Here is a 25503-nt window from a genome sequence, read left to right on the forward strand (position 1 = left end):
TCAGTGATGTTATTGTACCTAGTGTTGAATGTGTCAGTGCTGTTACTGTACCTGGTGTTGAATGTGTTGAATGTGTCAGTGATGTTACTGTACCTGGTACACCTGGTAACCCGTCTCTCCCTCTGCCTCCCATCTGTCCAGTCAGGCCCTGCACTCCGGGTTCGGAGGCCCCAGGGGGCCCAGGGTCACCAGCCGGGCCTGAACTTCCAAACCCCGGGGCGCCAGGGTCCCCGCGCGAACCAATCTCTCCATTAGCACCTGGGTAAGAGGGGAAAGTCATAGAGTAGTGGATAAGAGCAAAAGAAAGCAAGGAAAATATGTAAATAGTGAACAGAGGGAAAGGAAGAGAGGGAGAAAAAGAGATGGGAGAGGTGAGGAGGGAGAGGATGGGGAGGGAGGAGAGAGGAAGAGAGAGAGGGAGAGAGAGAGAGGGGGAGAGGGGAGGAGGAGAGGGAGAGAGGAGAGGAAGAGAGAAGAGAGAGGGGAGACAGAGGGAGAGAGAGGGAGAGGGAAGAGGGAAGAAAGAGGAGGAGAGAGGAAGAGGAGGGGCAGAGAGGGGTGAAGAGGAGAGAGAGGAGAGGAGAGAGAGAGGGAAGGAAGAGAGAGAGGAAGAGAGAGAGAAAGAGAAGGAGAGGGAGAGAGAGGAAGAGAGAGGGGAGGGAGAAGAGGGAGAGGACGGGGAGAGGGGAGGGGAAGAGAGAGGAGAGGAGAGGAGGAGCGGAAGGAGAGAGAAGAGAAAGAGAGGGAGGAAAAGAGGGTGAAAAGAGAAGGAGAAAGAGAGGATAGAGAGACGGAGAGGAGAGAGAGGGGAGAGAGAGAGAGGAAGGAATGAGAATGGAGAATTGGGTAGGAATGAACGAGAGAGAAAGAGAATTATTATGTTGTTCGAAGACAACGTTGTATGTTAGGGACTTAGGAGACAAAACAGTTGTATGTTAGGGACTAGGAAGACCCAGTTGTATGTTGAGACATTAAGGAAGAACTATGTATGTAGCATTAGAAAAGTTATGTGTGGAGCATAGGAGACAACCAGTTTGTATGTTAGGGGCATTAGGAAGACACCGTTGTATGTTGGGACATTGGAAGACAACCAGTTGTATGTTAGGGACATTAGGAAGACAACCAGTTGTATGTTAGAGACATTAGGAAGACAACCAGTTGTATGTTAGGGACATTAGGAACATTCAGGCTCGACCAGCTCACCTGGGGGTCCAGGTCTGCCTGACAGCCCTGGTGGTCCGGTTGGGCCTTCAGTACAGCAAGTACTTGCGTAACCAGGAGGTCCTTGGGAACCATCTACACCTTTACTTCCTACAAACATATCAGGCATAAGGCCATAAGTACCTGGGAGTATGTGTACCAGTGTTTAAATACATCGGTGTGAATTTGATGGAGTGTATATGCCTCAATATAACTGTGCATGAATGCGCAGAAAAAGTGAAAGATGGAGTGTGTGATGGTGTAACGGGTGTTGTCCTCCTCTTCCTCGGACGAGGAGAGGAGAGAAGGATCGGTGGACCAATACGCAGCGAGGTATGTAGACATAATGAATTTATTTAAACAAGAACAAAAACGAACTATACTTGAAATGATTACAAAATAACAAACGGACAACGTAGACGAAACCTGAACATGGAACTTACATAACGACACGAAGAACACACTAGCAGGAAACAGACTACATCAAAACGAAAACAACCGAAACAATCCCGTGTGGTGCGCAGACACAAACACACGAGACAATCACCCACAAACAAACAGTGTGAAACAGCCAACCTATATATGGTTCTCAATCAGAGGAAAACGTCAAACACCTGTCTCTGATTGAGAACCATATAAGGCTAATTACAAGTGACCTAAACATAGAAACACAAAACATAGAATGCCCACCCCAACTCACGCCCTGACCAACTAAACACATACAAAAATAACATAAAACAGGTCAGGAACGTGACAGATGGATATGTTGTGATGGTGAATTTGTGTGTGTGTCCGTGTGTGTGTCCCATGTCCGTGTCGTGTCTGGGTCTACCTGTGTTGTGTCTACCCGTGCTGTGTCTGCGTCTACGTGTGCTGTGTCTGGGTCTACCTGTGCTGTGTCTGGGTCTACCTGTGCTGTGTCTGGGTCTACCTGTGTGTACAGTAAGTACCTTTGGGGCCTGAGGACCCATTGAGGCCGGGTGGTCCCGGACTCCCTGGTCGGCCCAGTACTCCTGGATCTCCAGGAGGGCCCTGGGCCCCAACACCACCTGGGAAACCTTTAAGGCCGGCTGGACCTAGGATCTCAAACCCAGCATCACCCTGAGAGTGGATGGAAGGATGAATGATGGTTAGATGGGTAGATGGAAAGACTAATGGAAGGGTAGATGAAGGGTAGATTGATTCATGAATGGAGGGATGGATGGAAGGAAGTATAAATTAAAGGACTGATGGAAGGACAGACAGTCAGACAGACAGACATACAGACAGACACAGATCGACAGACTGACTGACAGACATGACAGGCAGACAGACAGGCAGGCAGACAGACAGGCACCGACAGACTGACTGACAGACTCAGATCGACATACTGACTGACTGACAGACAGACAGAGACACAGATCGACTGACTGACTGACAGCCAGACACAGATCGACTGACTGATCGACTGACTGACAGACACAGATCGACAGGCAGACAGGCAGGCAGGCAGGCAGACAGACAGACAGGTGTTTTTTGGTAGGTTTCTACACTACTTTCCGGGTCACAACTCCTGCAGCTCTGTCACACGCTGGGTCTGTACATAGTTAATGGTAGGCTTCGAGGGGACTCTTACGGTATGTACACCTACAGCTCATCCCTTGGCATTAGTACTGTAGATTACTTTATCACTGACCTCAACCCAGAGTCTCTCAGAGTGTTCACAGTCAGCCCACTGACACCTCAGTCAGATCACAGCAAAATCACAGTCTACTTGAACAGGGCAATACTCAATCATGAGGCATCAAAGCCAAAGGAACTGCACAATATTAAAGAAATGCTATAGATGGAAGGAAAGTAGTGTAGAAACTTACCAGTAAAACAATTAGGCAACAACATATTTAATCTCTTCTAGACAACTTCCTGGACAAAATGTTTCACTGTAATAGTAAAGGTGTAAACTTGGCAGTAGAAAACCTAAACAGTATATTTGACCTCTAAGCTTCCCTATCAAATCTAAAAATGTCAAGCAGAATGAACAACAATGACAAATGGTTTGATGAAGAATGCAAAACCTATGAAAGAAATTGAGAAACCTATTCAACCAAAAACATAGAGACCCAGAAAACGTGAGCCTTCACTATGGTGAATCACTAAAACAATACAGAAATACACTACGGAAAAAGAAGGAACCGCACATCAGAAATCAGCTCAATTTAACTGAAGAATCCATAGAATCTACCCACTTCTGGGAACATTGGAACACACCAGTGGAGGCTGCTGAGGGGAGGACGGCTGTCACGTTCTGACCATAGTTCTTGTGTGTTTTCCTTGTTTTGTGTTGGTCAGGACGTGAGCTGGGTGGGCATTCTATGTTTTGTGTTTCTATGTGGGGATTGTCAATTGGCCTGATGTGGTTCTCAATCAGAGGCAGGTGTTTGTCATTGTCTCTGATTGGGAACCATATTAAGGTAGCCTGTTTTCTGTTGGGATTTGTGGGTGGTTGTCTCCTGTCTTTGTGTTCTGCACCAGATAGGACTGTTTCGGTTTTCGCATTTATTGTTTTGTAGTTTGTAGTGTTCACGTTATTCTCTTTATTAAACATGTTGAACACTAGCCGCGCTGCGTTTTGGTCCTCTCCTTCATCCCAGGAAGAAAACTGTTACAACGGCTCATAATAATGTCTGGAACGGAGCAAATGGAATGGCATCAAACACCTGGAAACCATGGAAACCATTTGTTTGATGTATTGGATACCATTCCACTATTCCGCTCCAGCCATTACCAAAAGCCTGTCCTCCCCAATTAAGGTGCCACCAACCTCCTGTGGAACACACTAAACAAACAACAACACGAAGAGTTATCTATCCAAAACGTAGATGTATATATATAAACCACTTCTCCAATCGTTTTGGTTCTATAACAAAGAACAAACAGCAAAAACATATACATGATCAAATGCAAATCTTAGAATCAACTATTAAAGACTACCAGAACCCACTGGATTCTCCAATTACATTGAATGAACTACGGGACAAAATACAAACCCTCCAACCCAAAAAGGCTTGTGGTGTTGATGGTATCCGAAATGAAATGATAAAATATACAGACTGCAAATTCAAATTGGCTATACTTAAACTTTTGAACATCATCCTAAGCTCTGGCATCTTCCCCAATACTTGGAACCAAGAACTGATCACCCCAATCCACAAAAGTGGAAGTGGAGACAGATTTGACTCCAATAACTACTGTGAGATACAGCAACCTTGGGAAAATCCTCTGCATTTTCATTAACAGGAGACTCGTACATTTCCTCAGTGAAAACAATATACTGAGTAAATGTCAAATTGGCCTCAAATTACCGTACTACAGACCAAGTATTCACCCTGCACACCCTAATTGACAAACAAACAAACCAAAACAAAGGCAAAGTCTTCTCATGCTTAGTTGATTTAAAAAAAGCTTTTGACTCAATTTGGCATAAGGGTCGGCTGTACAAATTGATGGAAAGCGGTGTTGGGGGAAAAACATACAACATTATAAAATACATGTACACAAAAAATAGGCAAAATTGGCTAAAAGAAAAAAACATATTTCTTTCCACAGGACTGTGGGATGAGACAGGGATGCAGCTTAAGCCCCACCCTCTTCAACATATATATCAACGAATTGGCGAGGGCACTAGGACAGTCTGCAGCACCCGGCCTCACCCTACTAGAATCTGAAGTCAAATATCTACTGTTTGCTGATGATCTGGTGCTTCTGTCCCCAACCAAGGAGGGCATACAGCAGCACCTAGATATTCTGCACAGATTCTGCTAGACCTGGGCCCTGACAGACCTGGGCCCTGACAGACCTGGGCCCTGACAGACCTGGGCCCTGACAGTAAATCTCAGTAAGACAAAAACAATGGTGTTCCAAAAAATACAGAAATAGAAATTCCATCTAGACACCGTTGCCCCGAGCAACAACAAAAACTATACGTACCTCGGGTTAAACATCAGCGACACCAAAGGTAACTTCCACAAAGCTGTGAATGATCTGAGAGACAAGGCAAGAAGGGCCTTCTACACCATTAAAAGGAATATAAAATTCAACATACCAATTAGGATCTGGCTAAAAATACTTGAATTAGTTGTTGTAGAACCCATTGCCCTTAATGGTTGTGAGGTCTGGGGTACATTCACCAACCAAGAATTCACAAAATGAGAGAAACACCAAATTGAGACTCTGCTTGCAGAATTCTGGAAAAATATCCTCAGTGTACAACGTAAAACACCAAATAATGCATGCAGAGCAGAATTAAGCCGATACCCGCTAATTATCAAAATCCAGAAAAGAGACGTTAAATTCTACAACCACCTAAAAGGAAGCGATTCCCAAACCTTCCATAACAAAGCCATCACCTACGGAGAGATTAACCTGGCGACGAGTCCCCTAAGCAAGCTGGTCATGGGGCTCTGTTCACAAACACAATCAGAGCCCCAGGACAGCAACACAATTACACCTAACCAAATCATGAGAAAACAAAAAGATCATTACTTGACACCTTGGAAAGAATTAACAAAAGAACTGAGCAAACTAGAATGCTATTTGGCCCTAAACAGAGAGTACACAGTGGCAGAATACCTGACCACTGTGCCTGACCCAAATTTAAGGAAAGCTTTGACTATGTACAGACTCAGTGAACATAGCCTTGCTTTAGAGAAAGGCCACCGTAGGCAGACCTGGCTCTCAAGAGAAGGCTATGTGCACACTGCCCACAAAATGAGGTGGAAACTGAGCTGCACTTCCTAATCTCCTGCCAAATATATGACCATATTAGAGACACATATTTCCCTCAGATTACACAGATCCACAAAGAATTAGAAAACAAATCAATTTTAATAAACTCCCATATCTATTGGGTGAAATACCACAGTGTGACATCACAGCAGCAAGATTTGATGAAAAAGGACAAGAAAAGGACAACAAGTGAAGAACAAACACTGTTGTAAATACAACCAATATTTATTTTCCCTTTTGTACTTTTTTGTACATCGTTACAACACTGTATATAGCCATAACATGACATTTGAAATGTCTCTACTCCTCTGGAACTTTTGTGAGTGTAAATCTTATGGTAATTTAAAAAAAAATGTAATAGACAGATAGACAGACATGACAGGGACAGTATTCAGTAATGACCTTTGGCCCTTGAGCCCCAAGGAATCCCATTACGCCGGGTCGTCCAGGACAGCCACTTCCAGAGGTACTTGGGCGTCCCGGCTGCCCTTTGTCACCTAGGAGACAGACAGCATCACAAATCCCACAAACTGGTGCTAACACACGAGTATACACTGAGTATACAAAACATTAGGAACACCTTCCTAATATTGAGTTGCAACCCCCCCCTTTTGCCCTCAGAACAGCCTCAATTCGTCGTGGCATGGACTCTACAAGGTCTCGAAAGCATTCCACAAGGATGCTGGCACATGTTGACTCCAATGCTTCCCACAGTTGTGTCAAGTTGGCTGGATGCCCTTTGGGTGGTGGACCGTTCTTGATACACACAGGAAACTGTTGAGCGTGAAAACCCCAGCAGCGTTGCAGTTCTTGACACAAACTGGTGCACCTGGAACCTACCACCATATCCCGCTCAAAGGCATTTCAATCTTTTGTCTTGCCCATTCACCCTCTGAATGGCACACATACACAATCCATGTCTCAATTGTCTCAAGGCTTAAAACTCCTTCTTTAACCTGTCTCCTCCCCTTCATCTACAGTAATTGAAGTTGATTTAACAGGTGACATTAATAACGGATCATAGCTTTCACCTGGATTCACCTGGTCAGTCTGTATCACGGAAAGAGTTTTGTACAATCAGTGTATATAATATATACACTAACACATCTCCATTGGCGGTCCTACGTGGCTTGGTTGGTAAGAACATGGTGCTATAGCAACGCCAGGGTTGTGGGTTAGAATCCCGCTGGGGCCAACCGTTCGAAAATCTTTACATTCACCGATGTAAGTTGCTTTGTATAACAGCGTCTGCTAAATATGATATATTATCTAATGTCTGTCATACAGTCACACGATAGACACGGGCACGGGAAGTAGGGGTGCTGAGGTGCTGCAAAATATATACATTCTGTTGTTGTTGTTGCACAAAAGTAGTGCACTGGGCGTTTACTAGTCCTGTATTAGCAGACCGATAAAACAAATAATAATAATAATAATAATAATAATAACCAAACTACTTCCGGTGGCTATGACTAAATGAATCCTCACTTGAGATAACAACTCAGACAAAACCTTCAGTCAAGGCGTTCTTGTTCACATTACAGTGTCATTCCTGTTATTCAGATATTCAAAGGGAGCGACATGTCACAAATAACTATTCAAAAAGGTTTTTCCGACATGGTTCACCTTTCTGTCCAGTGGGTCCTCGTCTTCCAAGGGTGGAGAATACACCACGGTCCCCTTTCTCCCCCGGGTTACCAGCACCACCACGAGGACCTGTGTGGACAAACTCAACTCTGTGATAATGTCCTATCGCGTTGTTTATGTTCTTTGTCAGGTAGAATGGCAGAAAAGCTTATAAAGTTAGAACTGAAATAGCCTGGAGTCTAAACTAATATGCTATGTTTCACCACTGTTGTGAAGTGAAACAGTTTTGGACTCCAGGCTAGAACTGAAATGCCACTGAACTCAATGTAGTCTAGACCTCCAGTCCTCCAGCCACCTCCCACCCATGCTGTGGTTCGGTCCCCACTCAGGGTGCTCACCTGGGGGGCCCTGTGTGCCCGGCAGCCCTGCCTTTCCCGGTAGGCCTGGGACTCCCTGGTCAGCCACACTGCTGCAGGGCTCGCCCTTCTGACCTGGTGGGGATAGGGGAGAAAATGGAGTCAGACCATCAACTGATATAGGGACATTATCATTGAGTTTATGGAAACACACAGCCAGAGGGTGCACACGTCTAACACAGTCGAAGGAGCAAAAAGGAGCAGGTATTGGTGTGTTGCTTTACGGTACCTTGGTAACCAGGTGTACCAGGTAGACCTGGTACCCCACTATTGCCTTTAGGTCCTGAGGGACCAAGCGGTCCTATGCCTACTGGACCTGGTGAACCGTCTGGTCCTGGGTATCCCTGCGGTCCGGGAGGGCCTGGGACACCAATATCTCCCTTCAGACCCAGTGGCCCATAGTACTGGCACAGACAATCATCCAAACATCAGTTCTTCACAAAACATTACTTTAACAGACTTACGTAACATTACACATTGACATTACCATTCAGCCAATAAACTCAGCCCATCCGCAAAACATTAGTTTTTCACAAAACATTAGTTCCCATAACATTGCTGCTTCACATTAACAAATGTTCAGCATTCAAGTGTTCATAAAAGCTAATAAACTCAGTCTATCAACAAACTATTATCACTACCTCAAATTAATATTCATAGCCAATCAGAATATCAGAAGGCATACCCTAACTACTTAAAGTGACAGTTCACCCAAATTTGAAATGTACTTCAGTTTAAAAAATACCAAACAATGCATTCATATCATTGCTTTGCATTTGAGAAGAAAGATTTTAGTGATAGAAATCGTAACCATTTAAAATCCTCACTGGATCACCCTTAGGGCCTTGTTGGCCCTTGCGTCCACGGAAGCCAGGGGCCCCGTATAGGCCGTCCAGCCCTGATCTGCCAGCTGGTCCTGGGGCTCCTTTCTCTCCCTTTATCCCCTGGTGGTTGCGGGAACCTGAATTTCCTTTTGGCCCTGGGCGTCCCGGAACACCTGAAGGGCCATGGAGACCCTGTGACACAGACATGAGTGGTTGTCATGGATACGGTACTTTAGCAACCTTGGATACGTTATTCCAGAGATACCACAGATACAGTAGCCTAGCAACACCATGGATAAGGTCAATGGTGGGCCGTCAGGGCCTGCAAGGCCTTCTCTGCTGGCCTAAACATCATCAGAATATAATTTTTTTTTAAATATATTTTCCCACAAATATGTATTAAATTATTCCCCAGAGTAAGAATTATACTCTTCATTTCATAGCTTTCCTCTTGGTTGCACTGCTTCCAGCCCCAGGTTGAGATTTGGAGGGCTGGTCTTTATGTTAGATCTTTTATCCAATCATATTCAGCCATCATGTGTTGCCAGGGGTCTAAAATCTGCCCTCAGGCCTTCAGAATCAACAGTGCGGGCGCTTGTAGCTTATAGTGAATGGAAATGAACATTTAGTGTCAACCAATCAGCTTTAGAGTTGGCTATTGTACGCCTGCTGGCTGGCTCCAGTGTTACACAGGAGCCAGCTAGCAGGCGTAGTGCGTGCACGTCTTTTGATTGGATTACCAATATTGAGAGGCAGGTCCTATGGGCAGGTCTATGCAGATCTAGGAAACTGAATTTGATAAACGAATTAATTCACGTACTACTAAGCTGTTTTTTCAACCCACAATGGCGGAAGGAGGAGAAGATATCGATTTGGTCGAGGATATAATTATAACGCCATTCTCAAGACGAACTTTTCAAGAAAAGTTAGACATTGTAAGGAGAGGTCGCCCGACGCCACAAAGCCTGTCACAGGCGGGAAAGGGGTTTGTTCGCCACTTTCAAAGTTTCAACTACGAGCGCTGTCAATGGCTCACAGGCTCCGAGAAGCACTGCAAACTGTACTGCTGGGAATGCCTATTATTTGCAAGTGATCGATTTGGTGTTTGGAGCCACACTGGCTTTGCAAACTTGAGTTGTCTAACCAAGGCAGCAACGAGACACCAAAGTACGGCTGGGCACTTACAAGCAATGGTGCTTTTGAAAACTTTTGGGGACACCGGAGTGGATCAAAGAACAAGCGCGCAGGGCAACGGAGCTGCACAATGAAAAGGTGAAGGGAAATATTGAAAAGACTCATTGATTGTGTCATGTTTTTGGGTAAACACTGTTTACCCMAAAATGTCAATTTGTCAATTTCCAGGTGACGCAACGCCTGGTTATACTGCGTTTCTGTCTAAATGTATAGTGTCTAGAGCCATGGCATCATGGCATACCTCACTGAAGGCCCAACGCCTGGTTATACTGCGTTTCTGTCTAAATGTATAGTGTCTAGAGCCATGGCATCATGGCATACCTCACTGAAGGCCCAGGCCCCAGGCCCACGGCACGCTACTGGATAAGGTATTGCAGCAACACCATAGATACAGTATTCTGTCAACACCACAGAAATGGTATCCTAATAAAACCATGGATAAGGTATACCAGCAACACCATGGATACAGTATCTAAGCAAAACTACTAAGCAAGATGTGTCACTATGGAAATAATATAACTGCAAAACCACAGGCAGTCACAGTGACATCACAAGGTAAAATAAAAACGGTATTTAGTATCTGTATGGCAGAGGTATGAGGCAGGTAGTGTCACCTGTTGTCCAGGTGATCCCGGGGGTCCTTTGAATCCTGGCTCTCCTTGGGGTCCTGGTCCTGCACTAAAGCCTGTGGGATGAGGGTTTATTTAAAAAGGGTGAAACACTCCTATTCTATAGGACAGACAATGATTTTTGTTCTACACAATACTTTTCTCGCTGAAAGTTCTGTTACGTTGCAGGTACCTGGGAGTCCAGGCTGGCCAGGGGAACCTGGGAGTCCAGGCTCTCCAGATCCTTTTCCCGTACACAAACTACAGACCTCCCCTTTCGCACCTGTAGTGGAGAGAAGGACACAGTGACACTCGACAGCAAAACTGAGCATCCCAGGTGAGCATAACATTCCAATAACAGCACCCAAAGATCGTCGAAATTGAGATTTCATACTATTTGGATTTTTCTACCAATAACACACCACAGTGTTGATAGTGTCTGAAGTCAACCGATAACACACCACAGTGTTGATGGTGTCTGAAGTCAGCCGATAACACACCACAGTGTTGATGGTGTCTGAAGTCAACGATAAAAACACCACAGTGTTGATGGTGTCTGAAGTCAGCCGATAACACACCACGGTGTTGATGGTGTCTGAAGTCAGCCGATAACACACCACAGTGTTGATGGTGTCTGAAGTCAGCCGATAACACACCACAGTGTTGATGGTGTCTGAAGTCAACCGATAACACACACAGTGTTGATGGTGTCTGAAGTCAACCGATGAGAGACACAGTAGAGATCTAGGACAGCCCAGCAATCAGTATACTCAATACTGACTGCCCCTCCAATCAGAAGAGGAATCAGACAAAGCTCACCTTTCATCCATATTGGCCACTGTACCCTTGTTCTCCCTGGGCTCCCTTTGCCCCCGGAGGTCCTATAAGGCCCTTCAGATAATCTGCAACAAGAAACAAACAAGTACATTATCTTTAATCAAATAGGATCCCAGTGGGATGAAAAGGTGGCCATGTTATGTGTCTCAATTAAAATCACTGTGAGAGAATATCAGGATCCATATTCATAAAGGTCCCTGTCCACGTAGTCTTATTTAATATGATCAAATAGCTAAAACTGATTCTAGATATCAGCATCCTACATTGGAGTGTTTTATAATATAGGCTCAGGGTTGCGGGATGACTTTATTTATGGAGAGAGAGTCTAACCTGATTCTCCAGGTGGTCCCGGGGCTCCAAGGTCTCCAGTGGTTCCTTGTGAGCCTTCCCTGCCTGGCTCTCCCTGGATGATGGGTCCTGGGTCCCCTTATCCCCTTTAGGCCCACTGTGGCCCTTCACTCCCCGATTGTCGGGATCTCCTCCGTAGTTAGGACCTGTGTAGGGGGAGATAGCCCATGATGGATACTGAGTATGTATGGGTGTGTGTGTGGTGTGTGTGTGTGTGTGTGTGTGGTGTGTGTGTTGTGTGGTGTGTGTGTGTGTGTGTGTGTGTGGTGTGTGGTGTGTGTGTGTGTGTGTGTGTGGGTGTGTGTGTGTGTGTGTGTGTGTGTGTGTGGTGTGTGTGTGTGTGGTGTGTGTGTGTGTGTGTGTGTGTGTGTGAGTGCTTGCGTGTGGATCAGTGCTTACCTGGAGGCCCCTGGAAACCAGTGACACCTGGAAAACAGGTTGATATTATTAGCTATCAGGACACACTGTGATGTCATGTTGGTGAATGAGGCGGGATTATCAGTTCTACTCCCGGTGTGATTGGATAGGGAGAGGGTGAATATTATAATTATCTATACAGACACACTGATTGGTCATGTTGGTGATTGAGGCAGGATTATACAGTGCTATTCCACATCTGATTGGATAGGAGGAGGGTGAATATCAATAAGGGTGTGTACTGTATGCTGGATGAGCGTAGAGTACCTGGGGGACCAGTAACCCAGTGGGCCCCGGGGGGCCAGTAAATCCTGGTGGTCCTTTGGGCCAATTACGTCACAGCCAATCATGGTCACCTATGGGAAGACCAGAGAGACCAGGCCATGTGTTGATAAAGTGTCTCAGAGTAGGAGTTCATGTAATCTTAGTCCTTCTAATCTTATTCATTACGGAAGGTTTCATTTGCATGTGTGTGTAGGTTCATCCTTCGCTCCAGATGATGATAGTGACATTATCAGGCACTTTGACTCACTCACCTCCCCAGGGTCTCCGTCTTGACCCTGGACGCCCTTCTGTCCCTGGTAGACACACACACACACAAAAAAAAATATTATTGGCACACGCACACATTCTAACATGAAATGAATGGTAGTAATGACTGACCCACGGTCCAGGTATTCCATCAGGTCCTGCTAAACGGGATTCCCCTTTCTCCCCTAAAAATGGCAAGAGTGTATAATCACCATAGTTACATATACACACACACACACACACACACACCACACACACACACACAACACACACACACACACACACACACACACACACACACACACACACACACACACACACACAACACACACACCACACACACACACACACACACCACACACACAACACGCTGAACACAAAACAAACACAGTAACACACACAACAAAATGATGATTGACAGGACAGCTACCTCATATCCAGCGGGCCCTTGACGCCCATCCTTCCCCGGTCTTCCCTAAATGAGAAATGATGATAGTTAGTCCTCCAAAAAAGAGAAGGCATATCTCTCATACAGCTAATTATCAAAACCCACGTTACATTTTTACATTGAATCCCATGTAATTCTATCACATGGCTCAGAGGCATGAAATCCTTACATCACTGTCATCTCGTCATAACCATAACACTCATCACATCACACATTCTCAATGCCCTTGAATTGACAGTCACATAGACAGTAAATGGCTGAATGTGGCAGTGTTTTACCTCACTGCCAATGCCCCCCTGGTCCCCTTTTTCCTTCAAGTTGACCTGGCCAGCATAACCCTGATGACAAGACAGACAGACAGACAGACAGACAGACAGACAGACAGACAGACAGACAGACACAGACAGACAGACAGACAGACAGACAGACAGACCAGACAGACAGACAGACAGACAGACAGACAGACACAGACAGACAGACAGACAGACAGACAGACAGACAGACAGACAGACAGACAGACAGACAGACAGACAGACAGACAGACAGACAGACAGACAATACAGACAGAGAGATTGAAAAGACAGACAGACAGCGAGATTGAACAGAACAGACAATGAAGATTGAACAGACAGAGAGATTGAACAGACACACAGACAGACAGAAAGAACAGACAGACAGACAGAGATATTGAACAGACATAAGGAGAGATTGAATAGACAGACAGAGAGATTGAAAAGACAGACAGACAGAGAGATTGAATAGATAGACAGAGAGATTGAAAAGACAGACAGACAGAGAGATTGAATAGACAGACAGAGAGATTGAAAAGACAGACAGACAGAGAGATTGAATAGACAGACAGAAAGAGATTGAATAGACAGACAGAGAGATTGAATAGACAGAGATATTGAGCAGACAGAGATATTGAGCAGACAGAGATATTGAACAGACAGAGATATTGAGCAGACAGAGATATTGAACAGACAGAGATATTGAACAGACAGAGATATTGAACAGACAGAGATATTGAACAGACAGAGATAACTATCAAGTAAAGACGAGATTCCAGGTAACACTTTATTTGACAGTGTCACTATGACATGGGCATGAATATGCTATAACACTTGCCAATTAGGTGTCATGTCCATTCACGACCACTCATGTCAGATGACTGGTGTCATAACCGCGGTAGCTGTTTGCTAATAACGGCACATACATAACACCCATGGACAGCAACCTCCCTGAGGTCAGGGACGTCAAATGGTAGACTAAAATGTCATAGTGAAACGACACTGTCATACGAACATGTCATATAAAATGGAACCTGATTCCATCCATAGAACATAGGTGATTAAAAGCTAGATACGTATGAGGACTGGAAAACAAGGACATGACTTACAGGTGAACCCTTACAGCCCTTCTCACCCAGATCCCCTGTCTCCCCCTGCAGAGAGAAAAGACAAGGGTCAGCTGACCATCCCACCAAACAGCAAGGTTTTCACATTGGTTGTAGAGATTTCCTGAAGGGTAGATAGTAACATTACTCCACACACCACAGTATTAGATAGTAACATTACTCCACACACCATAGTATTAGATAGTAACATTACTCCACACATCACAGTATTAGATGGTAACATTACTCCACCTCTTTCATCCTGAATATTATGTCACATTGAGAGCTCACTTTCACACGTAACTTTGAGTCCACACATCTGAGGACCCTTTCACACTGTAAAGATTCCACATCTGAGGATCTCAACTTTCCACTGTTAATTCTCAATCTGAGGATTCTCCCCTTTCCACTGGTAATTGTGCCCACATTGAGGACTCTTTCAATGTAATTAGTACTTCTGAGAGCTTCACCTTTCACACTGTAGTAGTCAATTGAGGACTCACCCCTTCACACGTTAATTAGTCCACTCTGAGGATCTCACTTCGCACTGCATAGTCCATCTGAGGATCCACTCACAGTGTAATAGTCCCAACGAGGAGCTCCCTTTCACCGTCTATATGTTTTTTGCCACACGAGATCTCCTTGAACACTGTAGAGGTTTTTTCCACATTGCTGCGTTTTGTTTTCTTTTCTCTGCTGTGTGCGCCGCGCGTGTAGAGGTGTGATAATGTGAAACTGACAACACAAAATGGAGGTGGAAACATGAGCATGCAAATTCCTAATCTCCTGCCAAATATATGACCATATTTAAAGAGACACATTTTTCCCTAGATTACACCGATCCACAAGAGAATTAGAAAAACCAAATCAAATTTTAAATAAACTCCCATATCTTATTGGGTGAAAATACCACAGTGTGACAATCACAGCAGCAAGATTTGATGAAAAAGGACAAGAAAGGGACACAAATGAATGAACAAACACTGTTGTAAATACAATACAACAATATTTATATTTTCCCCTTTTTTTGGTACTTTTTTGTGTAAGCATCGTTACAAACATCTGTATATAGCCATAACATGACATTTGAAAATGTCTTCTACTCCCCTGGAACTTTTGTGAGTGGTAAAATCTTATGGTAATTTTAAAAAAAAATGTAAATAGGACAGATAGACAGACATGACAGGGAAACAGTATTCAGTAATGACTTTGGCCCTTGAGCCCACAGGAAATCCCAATTACGACGAGCCGGGGTCGTTCCAAGGACAGCCACTTTCCAGAGGTACTTGGGAGTCCCGGCTGCCCCTTTGTCCACCTAGGAAGACAGAAGCATCCAAATCCCACAAACTGGTGCTAAACACACGAAGTATACACTGAGTATAACAAAACATTAAGGAAACACCTTCCTAATATTGAGTTGCAACCCCCCCTTTTGTTTTGCCCTCAAGAACAGCCCCTCAATGTCGTCGTGGCCTAAATGGACTTTCTACAAGGTCTCGAAAGCATTCCCACAAGGATGCTGGCACAATGTTGACTCCAATGCTTTCCCCCCAGCAGTTGTGTCAAAGTTGGCTGGATGGCCCTTTGGGGTGGTGGAGCCCGTTTTCTTGAATACACACAGGAAACTGTTTTGAGCGTGAAAACCCCAGCAAGCCGTTGCAGTTCTTGACACAAACTGGTTGCACCTGGAACCTACCACCCATATCCCGCTCAAAAGGCATTTCAAATCTTTTGTCTTGCGCCATTCACCCCCTCTGGGAATGGCATCACATACACAATCCATGTCTTCCAATTGTCTCAAGGCCCTAAAAACCTCATTCTTTAACCTGTCTCCTCCCCTTCCATCTACAAAGTAAATTGAAGTTGATTTAAAACAGGTGACATAATAAACGGATCAATTAGGCTTTCCACCTGGATTCCACCACCTGGTCAGTCCTGTATCACGGAAAGAGTTTTGGTACAATCAGTGTATATAATCATATACACTAAACACATCTCCATTGGCGGTCCTACGTGGCTTGGGTTGGTAAAGAACAATGGTGGCTATAGCAAACGCCAGGGTTGTGGGTTAGAACTCCCGCTGGGGCCAACCGTTCGCAAAATTTTAACCATTTCACCGATGTAAGTTGCTTTTTTGTTATAACAGCGTCTGCTAAATATGATATAGTCTAATGTCTTGTCAATACAGTCATACACACCGATAGACCACGGGCACGGGAAGTAGAGGTGTCCTGAGGTGGCTGCAAAATTATACATTCTGTTTGTTTGTTTGTTGCACAAAAGTAGTGGCACTGGGCGTTTACTAAGTCCTGTATTAGCGACCGATAAAAACAAATAAATAATAATAATAATAATAATAATAACCAAAAAACTACTTCCGGTGGCTTATGAACTAAAATGAAATCCTTCAACGTTGAGAATAACAACTCTTCAGACAAAAACCCTTCAAGTCAAGGTGCGTTCTTGTTCACATTAACAGTGTCATTCTGTTATTCAGAGTATTCCAAAGGGAGCGACATGTCCACACATACTATTTCAAAGGTTTTTTTCCCGAAACAATGGTTCACCTTTCTGTCCAGTGGGTCCTCGTCTTCCAAGGGTGGAGAATACACCACGGTCCCTTTTCCTCCTCCCCCGGGTTACCACCAGCAACCACCGAGGAACCTGTGTGGGACAATACTCAACTCTGTGATAATGGTCGCTAGCTCGCGTTGGTTTATGTTCCTTTGTCAGGTAGCATGGCAAAGAAAGCCTTATAAAAAGTTAGATAACTGAAATAGCCCTGGAGTCCTAAACTAAATATGCTTATGTTTTCACCACCTGTTGTGAAGTGAAACAGTTTTGGACTCCAGGCTAGAACTGGAAAATGCGCACTGAACTCAATGTAAAGTCTAAGACCTCCAGTCCTCCCAGCCAACCTCCCCACCCATGCTGTGGTTCGGTCCACTCAGGGTTGTCACCTGGGGGGCCCTGTGTGCCCGGCAGCCCCTGCCCCCTTTCCCCGTAGGCCCTGGGAACCTCCCTGGGTCAGCCACACTGCTGCAGGGGCTTTCGCCCTCCTCTGACCTGGTGGGGATAGGGGAAGACAAAATGGAGTCAGACCATCAACTGGAAATATTATAAGGGACATTATAATTGCAGTTTTATGGAAACACCACAGCCAGAAAGGGTGCACACGTCCTAACACAGTCGAGGAGCAAAAAAAAGAGCAGTAATTGGTGTGTTTTTGCTTTAACAAACGGTGCCTTGGTAAACTCAGGTGTACCAGGTAGACCTGGTACCCCGCCACTATTGGCCTTTAAGGTCCTGAGGGAACCAAGCGGTCCTATGCTACTGGACCTGGTGAATACCGTCTGGTCCTGGGTATCCTGCGGTCCGGGAGGGCCTGGGACACCAATATCTCCCCTTCAGACCCAAGTGGCCCATAGTACTGGCACAGACAATCATTCCAAACATCAGGTTATGATCTTTCAAAAAAACTTTATCTTTGTAAAAAAATTATAAGAATTTATCATTAGTTATTGGACATCTTAGAAATGCCGTGTATACCATTATTGGCTTAATGATGAAGCCAGCAATAATGTTAAGAGGAACATTTGAAAAATGTTTTGTGAAAACATTCAAATCCATTTTTTTCGAGGGAGGATGGGCTGGAAAAGTTCAGAGTACCATGAACTCATAGGGTCAACATCATGCTCGCAAATGTGAAAATACGCATTATACGGTTTAATTCGTCATGTTAAAGACTAAAATAGATTTTTATGGTGTGCCACGATATGATGTTTTGGATTGCTTTGGTCCGCTTTGCCAGCAATTCTAACAAAAGTGTTTCAGCGAATTCCACTGGTGAGTGTCGGAAATGCTTATAGGTAAGGGAGCCTCCAGATGCGCCCCTTATCACACCAAGACTATCCTATCCATAAGCGCGCATCAGGAATATTTATATTCATAGCCAACCTAGGAGATCAACTCAGAAGGAACATACCGGGAAACTACTTAAAAGTGACCAGTTCTCGCCAAATTGTGAGAATGTCTACTATCGAAGGTTTTCAGAAAATACCTAAACATTGCATTATTATCATGTTGCTTTGCACACTTCTAGGAGAAGAATACCTGGAACATTCTTAGTGATAGAATAATCGTAACCATTTAAATCCTCACTGGCATTCCAGCCCTTGAGGCCTTTGAGTTGGGCCCGTTTTAGCGCCCTCCACGGAAGCCAGGGGCTCACACCGATGCACTATCAGCGACACGTCTCAGACTCGTGATTCTCTTTTGCCAGGCGGCGTTCGGTCTCATTCGACTGTGTTATTCGTTGCGGGGCTCTCGTTGCATCTCTCTTCTTTGTATCCGCCTGTTGGTTGCGGGAACTCTGAAAATTTACCTTTTGGCCCCTGGGCGTTCCCGGAACCAACCTGGAAGGCGCCATGGTGAGACCCTGTGACACAGACATGAGTTGGTTGTCATGGATACGGTTACTTTACAAACCTTGGATAAGTTATTCCAGAAGATACCACAGATAACAGTAGCTAGCAACACATGGATAAGGTCAATGGTGGGCCGTCAGGGCCTGCAAAGGCCCTTCTCTGCTGGCCTAAACATCAATCAGAATAATAATTTTTTTTTTTAAATATATTTTCCCAACAAATATGTATTAAAAAATTAATTCCCCAGAGTAAGAAATTATACTCTTCATTTCATAGCTTTTCCTTTGGTTGCCACAAAATCGTGACTTCAAGCCCAGTCGGTTTGAGAGGCTGGTCTTTATGTTTAAGATCTATTTTCCAATCATATTTCAGCCATCATGTGTTGCAGGGTCTAAAAATCTGCCCTCAGGCCTCTCAGAATCAAGTGCGGGGCGCTTGTAGCTTAATAGTGAAGGAAATGAACAGTTTAGTGTCAACCCAATCAGCTTAGAGTTGCTTATTGTACGCCTGCTGGGTGGCTCCAAGTGTTACACAGGAAGCCAGCCTAGCAGCGTAGTGCGTGCACGTCTTTTGATTGGATTAACCAATATGAGAAGGCAGGTCCTATGGGCAGGTCCTATGCAGATCTAGGAAAACTGAATTGATATACACGAATTAATTCACGTACTACTAAGGCTGGTTTTTTTTCAACCACAAATGGCGGAAGGAGGGAAGATATCGTATTTGGTCGAGGATATAATTGATAAACGCCATCTCAAGACGAACTTTTCAAAGAAAAATTAAGACATTGAAGAGCAGGTCGCCCGACGCGCACAAAGCCTGTGCACTAGGCGGGAAAGGGGTTGTTCGCCCACTCTTTCAAAGTTTCAAACTACGAGCGCTGTTCAATGGCTCAACAGGCCCCGAGAAGCACTTGCAACTGTACTGCTGGAATGCCTATTATTGCAGTGATCGATTTGTGTTTGGAGCCCACAACTGGCTTTGCAACTGATTGTCTAACCAAGGCAGCAACTGAGACACCAGAGCTACCGGGCTGGCATTACAAGCCCAATGGTTGCTTTTGAAAAACTTTGGCGGGAATCACCAGAGTGGGATAGCAATAGAAGTGCAAAGCGCGACGGTAGGGCAAGCTCACGGGCGTGCCACTAAGATAAACGGGAGAGTGGAAGATATTGGTAAAGACCTCATCTAGATGATTGCTGTGCATTGGTTTTGTGGGTAAACACTGTTTATGCCCATATAATGCTCCAATTTGTCAAATTTACCCACCAGGTGACGCCGGCTCCTGTTCATACTGCGTTTCTGTCTTAAATGTATAAAACACGTGAGAGCCATGGCATCAATTGACTGCATACCCTGTCACGTGACGTAGGCTCCAACCCTGTAATACTTACTGCGTTTCTTGTCTAAACTGTTAGTGTCTTAGAGCACATGGCATCCATTGGGCAATACCTCACTGAAGGCCCAAGGCCCCCAGGCCCACGGCACGCTATGGATAAGGTATTGCAGCAACACCATAGATACAGTAATTCTGTCAACACCCAGAAATGGCATCCTAATAAAACCATGGATAAGGTATACCAGCAACACCATTGGATACAGTATCTAAGCAACTACTAAAGCAAGAATGTGTGCGACTATGGAAATAAAAAATATACTGCAAAACCACAGGCAGTACAGTGACACTACAAGGTAATAATAAACGTTTTAGTATCTGTATGGCAGAGGTATGTAGCGCTAGTAGTGTCAACCTGTTGTCCCAGGTGGAACCCCGGGGCGTCCTTTCGAAGTCCCTGGCTCTCCTTGGGCTCCTGTCCTGCACACTAAAGCCTGTGGGATGAGGGTTTATTTTAAAAAAGGGGTGAAACACTCCTATTCGTAGTAGGACAGAACGATAGATTATTTTTTTTCTACACAATAGCTTTCTCGCTGAAAGTTCTGTTATCGTTGCAAGGTACCTGGGAAGTCCAGCTGGCGCAGGCGGAACCTGGGAGTCCAGGCTCTCCAGATCCTCTTTCCCGTTACACCAACTAACAGAGCCCCCTTTCGCATCCTGTAAGTGGATGAGAAGGACACAGTGACATGCGATTTCAGCAAAAACTGAAGCATCCCAGGTTGAGCATGAACATTCCAATTAACAGCACCCAAAGACGTCCCAATATTAAGAATTTTCCATACCTATTTGGATTTTTCTCTCTAACCAATAAACAACATTTAGTCCGATCACAACTACGTGTTGAATTAGGTGTCTGAAGTCAAGCCGATAACACACCACAGTGTTGATGGTGTCCTGAAAGTCAAGCCGATAACACACCACAGTGTTGATGGTGCTCTTGAAGTCATCCGATAACACACCACACGTGTTGATGTGTCTGCAAGTCAACCGATAAACACACCACAGGTGTTTGGAGTGTCTGAAGTTCAACCGATAAACAACCCACAGTGTTGTTTGGTGTCTGAGCGTCAGCCCGATAACACACCCACCAGTGTTGATCTGGTTGTCTGAAAGTCACAGAACCACCGATAAGATATCACGGCACAGTGTTGATGGTGTCTGAAGTCAGCCGATAAACACACCACGGGTGTTGATGGTTTGTCTGAAGTCAGCCGATAACACACCAACAGTGTTGATGGTGTCTGAAGTCAGCCGAATGAATTCACACCACAGTGTTTGATGGTGTCTGAAGTCAACCGATAACACACCACAGTGTTTGATTGGTGTCTGAAGTCAACCGATGAGAGACACAGTAGAGATCTAGGACAGCCCAGCCAATCAGTATACTCAATACTGACTGCCCCTCCAATCAGAAGAGGAATCAGACAAAAGCTCACCTTTTCAATCCATATTGGCCACTGTCACCTTGTTCTCCCTGGGCTCCCTTGCCCCCGGAGGTCCTATAAGGCCCTTCAGATAATCTCTGCAACAAGAAACAAACAAGTACATTATTCTTTAATCCAAATAGGATCCAGTGGGATGAAAAAGGTTGCCATGTTATGTGTCTCAATTAAAATCACTGTGAGAGAAATATCAGGATCCATATTCATAAAGGTCCTGTCCACGTAGTCTTATTTAATATGATCAAATAGCTAAAACTATTCTAGATATCAGCACTCCTCATTGAGATGTTTTTTAAAATATAGGCTCTCAGGGTTGCGGAGATGACTTTATTTATGGAGAGAGAGTCTAACCTGATTCTCCAGGTGGTCCCGGGGCTCCAAGGTCTCCAGTTGTTCCTTGTGAGCCTTCCCTGCCTGGCTCTCCCTGGATGATGGGTCCTGGGTCTCCTTTATCCCCTTTGCCCCATGTGGCCCTTCACTCCCCGATTGTGCGGATCTCCTCCGTAGTTAGACCTGTGTAGGGGAGATAGCCCATGATGGATACTGAGTATGTATGGGTGTGTGTGTTGTGTGTGTGTGTTGTGTTGGTGTGTGTGTGTGTGTGTGTGTGTGTGGTGTGTGTGTGTGGTGTGTGTGTGTTGTGTGGTGGTGTGTGTGTGTGTGTGTGTTGTGTGTGTGTGTGTGTGGTGTGTGTGTGTGTGTGTGTGTGTGTGTGTGTGTGTGTGTGTGTGTGTGTGTGTGAGTGCTTGCGTGTGGATCAGTGCTTACCTGGAGGCCCTGGAAACCAGTGGACACCTGGAAAACAGGTTGATATTATTAGCTATCAGGACACACTGATTGGTCAATGTTGGTGAATGAGGCGGATTATACAGTTCTATCTCCCGGTGTGATTGGATAGGGAGAGGGTGATATATTATAATTATCTATCAGACACACTGATTGGTCATGTTGGTGATTGAGGCAGGATTATCAGTGCTATTCCACATCTGATTGGATAGGAGGAGGGTGAAATATCAATAAGGGTGTTACTGTATGCTGGATGAGCGTAGAGTACCTGGGGGACCAGTAACCCCAGTGGCCCCGGGGGGCCAGTAAATCCTGGTGGTCCTTTGGGGCCAATTACGTCACAGCCTATCATGGTCACCTATGGGAAGACCAGAGAGACCAGGCCATGTGTTGATAAAGTGTCTCAGAGTAGGAGTTTTCATGTATCTTAGTCCTTCTAATCTTATTCATTACGGAAGGTTTCATTTGCATGTGTGTGGTAGGTTCATCCTTCGCTCCAGATGATGATAAGTGAACATTATAGGCACTTTGACTCACTCACCTCCCCAGGGTCTCCGTCTTGACCCTGGACGCCCTTCTGTCCCTGGTAGAACACACACACACACAAAAAAAAATATTATTGGCACACGCACAACATTCTAAACATGAATGAATGGTAGTAATGACTGACCCACGGTCCAGTGTATTCCATCAGGTCCTGCTAAACCGGGATTCCCCCTTTTCCTCCCTAAAAATGGCAAGAGTGTATAATCACCATAGTTACATATACACACAACACACACACACAACACACACACACACACCACACACACAACACACAACACCACACACACACACACACACCACACACACACACACACACACACACACACAACACACACCACACACACACACACACACACACACACACACAACACGCATGAACAACAAAAACAAACACAGTACACACACACACAAAATGATGATATGACAGGCAGCTACCTCATATCCAGCGGGCCTTGACCCCATCTTCCGGTCTTCCCTAAATGGAAATGATGATCAGTTGTCCTCCAAAGAGATAGCATTCTCTCATACAGCTAATTATCAAACCACGTTAATTTGTTACATGAATCCCATGTTAATGTCTATCACATGCTCAGAGCATGAAATCCTTAACATCACTGTCATCGTCATAACCATAAACATCTCAACACATCACACATTCTTCTATGCCTTATTGACATCACATAGACACTGTAGTTATCTGAATGTGGCTAGTCGTATATTAGCCTCAACTGCCAAATGCCCTCTGGTCCCCTTTTCTCTTCGAAGTTGACCTGCAGCATAACCCTGATGATCAACAGACAGACAGTACACTGAACAGTACAGAGCGAGGAGCAGACATTGATTCAGACAGAACCAGACAGCAGACAGACAGGACACAGACAGACACGTACAGACAGAGCAGACAGACAGACAGACAGACAGACAGACAGACAGACAGACAAGACAAGACAGCAGACAGACAGACACAGCAGACAGACAGCAGACAGAAGACAGACAGACAGACAGACACAGACAAATGACAGAAGACAGACAGACAGCAAGATGATACAGACAGACAGACAGAGAGATTGAAACAGACACGAGAAGATTGAACAGTACGAACACAGACAGACAGAAGAACAGACAGACCAGACAGAGATATGAACGACATAAGGAGAGATTGAATAGACAGACAGAGCGATTGAAAAGAGCACAGTTAGCAGACAGAGAGATTGAATAGATAACAGAGAGATTGAAAAGACTAGACAGACAGAGAGATGAATAGACAGACAGAGGATTGAAAAGACAGACAGACAGAGAGATTGAATAGACAGACAGAAAAGAGATTGAATAGACAGACAGAGAGATTGAATAAGACAGAATATTGAGCAAGACAGAGATATTGAGCAGACAGAGATCATGAGACAAGATATTGACAGACAGAGATATTGACAGACAGAGTATTGAACAGACAGAGATATTGAAACAAGAACAGAGATATTGAACAGACAGAGATAACTATCAAGTTAAAGACGAGATTCCAGGTAACACTTTATTTGACAGTGTCACTATGACATGGGCATGAAATATGCTATACAACTTGCCAATTAGGTGTCATGTCCATTCACGACCAACTCATGTCAGATGACTGGTGTCATAACCGCGGTAGCTGTTTGCTAATAACGGCACACATAACACCCATGGACAGCAACCTCCCTGAGGTCAGGGACGTCAAATGGTAGACTAAAAATGTCATAGTGAAACGACACTGTCATACGAACATGTCATATAAAAATGGAACCTGATTCATCCATAGAACATAGGTGATTAAAAGCTAGATACGTATGAGGACTGGAAAACAAGGACATGACTTACAGGTGAACCCTTACAGCCCTTCTCACCCAGATCCCCTGTCTCCCCCTGCAGAGAGAAAAGACAAGGGTCAGCTGACCATCCCACCAAACAGCAAGGTTTTCACATTGGTTGTAGAGATTTTCCTGAAGGGTAGTAGTAACATTACTCCACACCACAGTATTAGATAGTAACATTACTCCACACACCATAGTATTTAGATAGTAACATTACTCCACACATCACAGTATTAGATGGAACATTACTCCACACCTCACAGTATTAGATGTAACTTACTCCACACATCACAGATATTAGATAGTAACATTACTCCACACACCAATAGTATAGATAGTAACATTACTCCACACATCACAGTATTAGATGGTAACATTACTCCACACATCACAGTATTAGATAGTAACATTACTCCACACCGTCAACATGTATTAGATAGTAACATTACTCCATCCATCATAGTATTAGATAGTAACATTAACTCCACA

At 44.6% G+C, this 25503-nt stretch overlaps 1 protein-coding gene and 1 long non-coding RNA gene across 2 annotated transcripts in view; both read right to left on the bottom strand.

Annotated features, from left to right (window-relative positions):
* The window catches only part of LOC111978953 (collagen alpha-3(IV) chain-like), a 34149-nt gene extending 23206 nt beyond the window's left edge, over positions 1 to 10943 (bottom strand). Inside the window, exons 1-10 of the mRNA XM_024009200.2 lie at positions 10787 to 10943; positions 10600 to 10670; positions 8795 to 8983; positions 8197 to 8371; positions 7950 to 8042; positions 7591 to 7680; positions 6367 to 6461; positions 2151 to 2301; positions 1204 to 1311; positions 94 to 258 (exon numbers count right to left, since the gene is read on the bottom strand). Of these exons, the coding sequence (XP_023864968.2) occupies positions 94 to 258; positions 1204 to 1311; positions 2151 to 2301; positions 6367 to 6461; positions 7591 to 7680; positions 7950 to 8042; positions 8197 to 8371; positions 8795 to 8983; positions 10600 to 10670; positions 10787 to 10943 (1294 nt within the window). The remainder of the gene's footprint in view (positions 1 to 93; positions 259 to 1203; positions 1312 to 2150; positions 2302 to 6366; positions 6462 to 7590; positions 7681 to 7949; positions 8043 to 8196; positions 8372 to 8794; positions 8984 to 10599; positions 10671 to 10786) is intronic.
* Positions 10944 to 11409: 466 nt separating this feature from the next.
* Positions 11410 to 25503, bottom strand: part of LOC139029358 (uncharacterized) — a 17031-nt gene continuing 2937 nt past the window's right edge. The window contains exons 4-12 of the long non-coding RNA XR_011481671.1: positions 14574 to 14618; positions 13453 to 13512; positions 13157 to 13201; positions 12859 to 12911; positions 12732 to 12773; positions 12463 to 12551; positions 12178 to 12204; positions 11761 to 11924; positions 11410 to 11495 (exon numbers count right to left, since the gene is read on the bottom strand). This is a non-coding gene — a long non-coding RNA (uncharacterized lncRNA). The remainder of the gene's footprint in view (positions 11496 to 11760; positions 11925 to 12177; positions 12205 to 12462; positions 12552 to 12731; positions 12774 to 12858; positions 12912 to 13156; positions 13202 to 13452; positions 13513 to 14573; positions 14619 to 25503) is intronic.

Source organism: Salvelinus sp. IW2-2015, linkage group LG19, assembly GCF_002910315.2.
Source record: "Salvelinus sp. IW2-2015 linkage group LG19, ASM291031v2, whole genome shotgun sequence".
Taxonomy (NCBI): Eukaryota; Metazoa; Chordata; class Actinopteri; order Salmoniformes; family Salmonidae; genus Salvelinus; species Salvelinus sp. IW2-2015.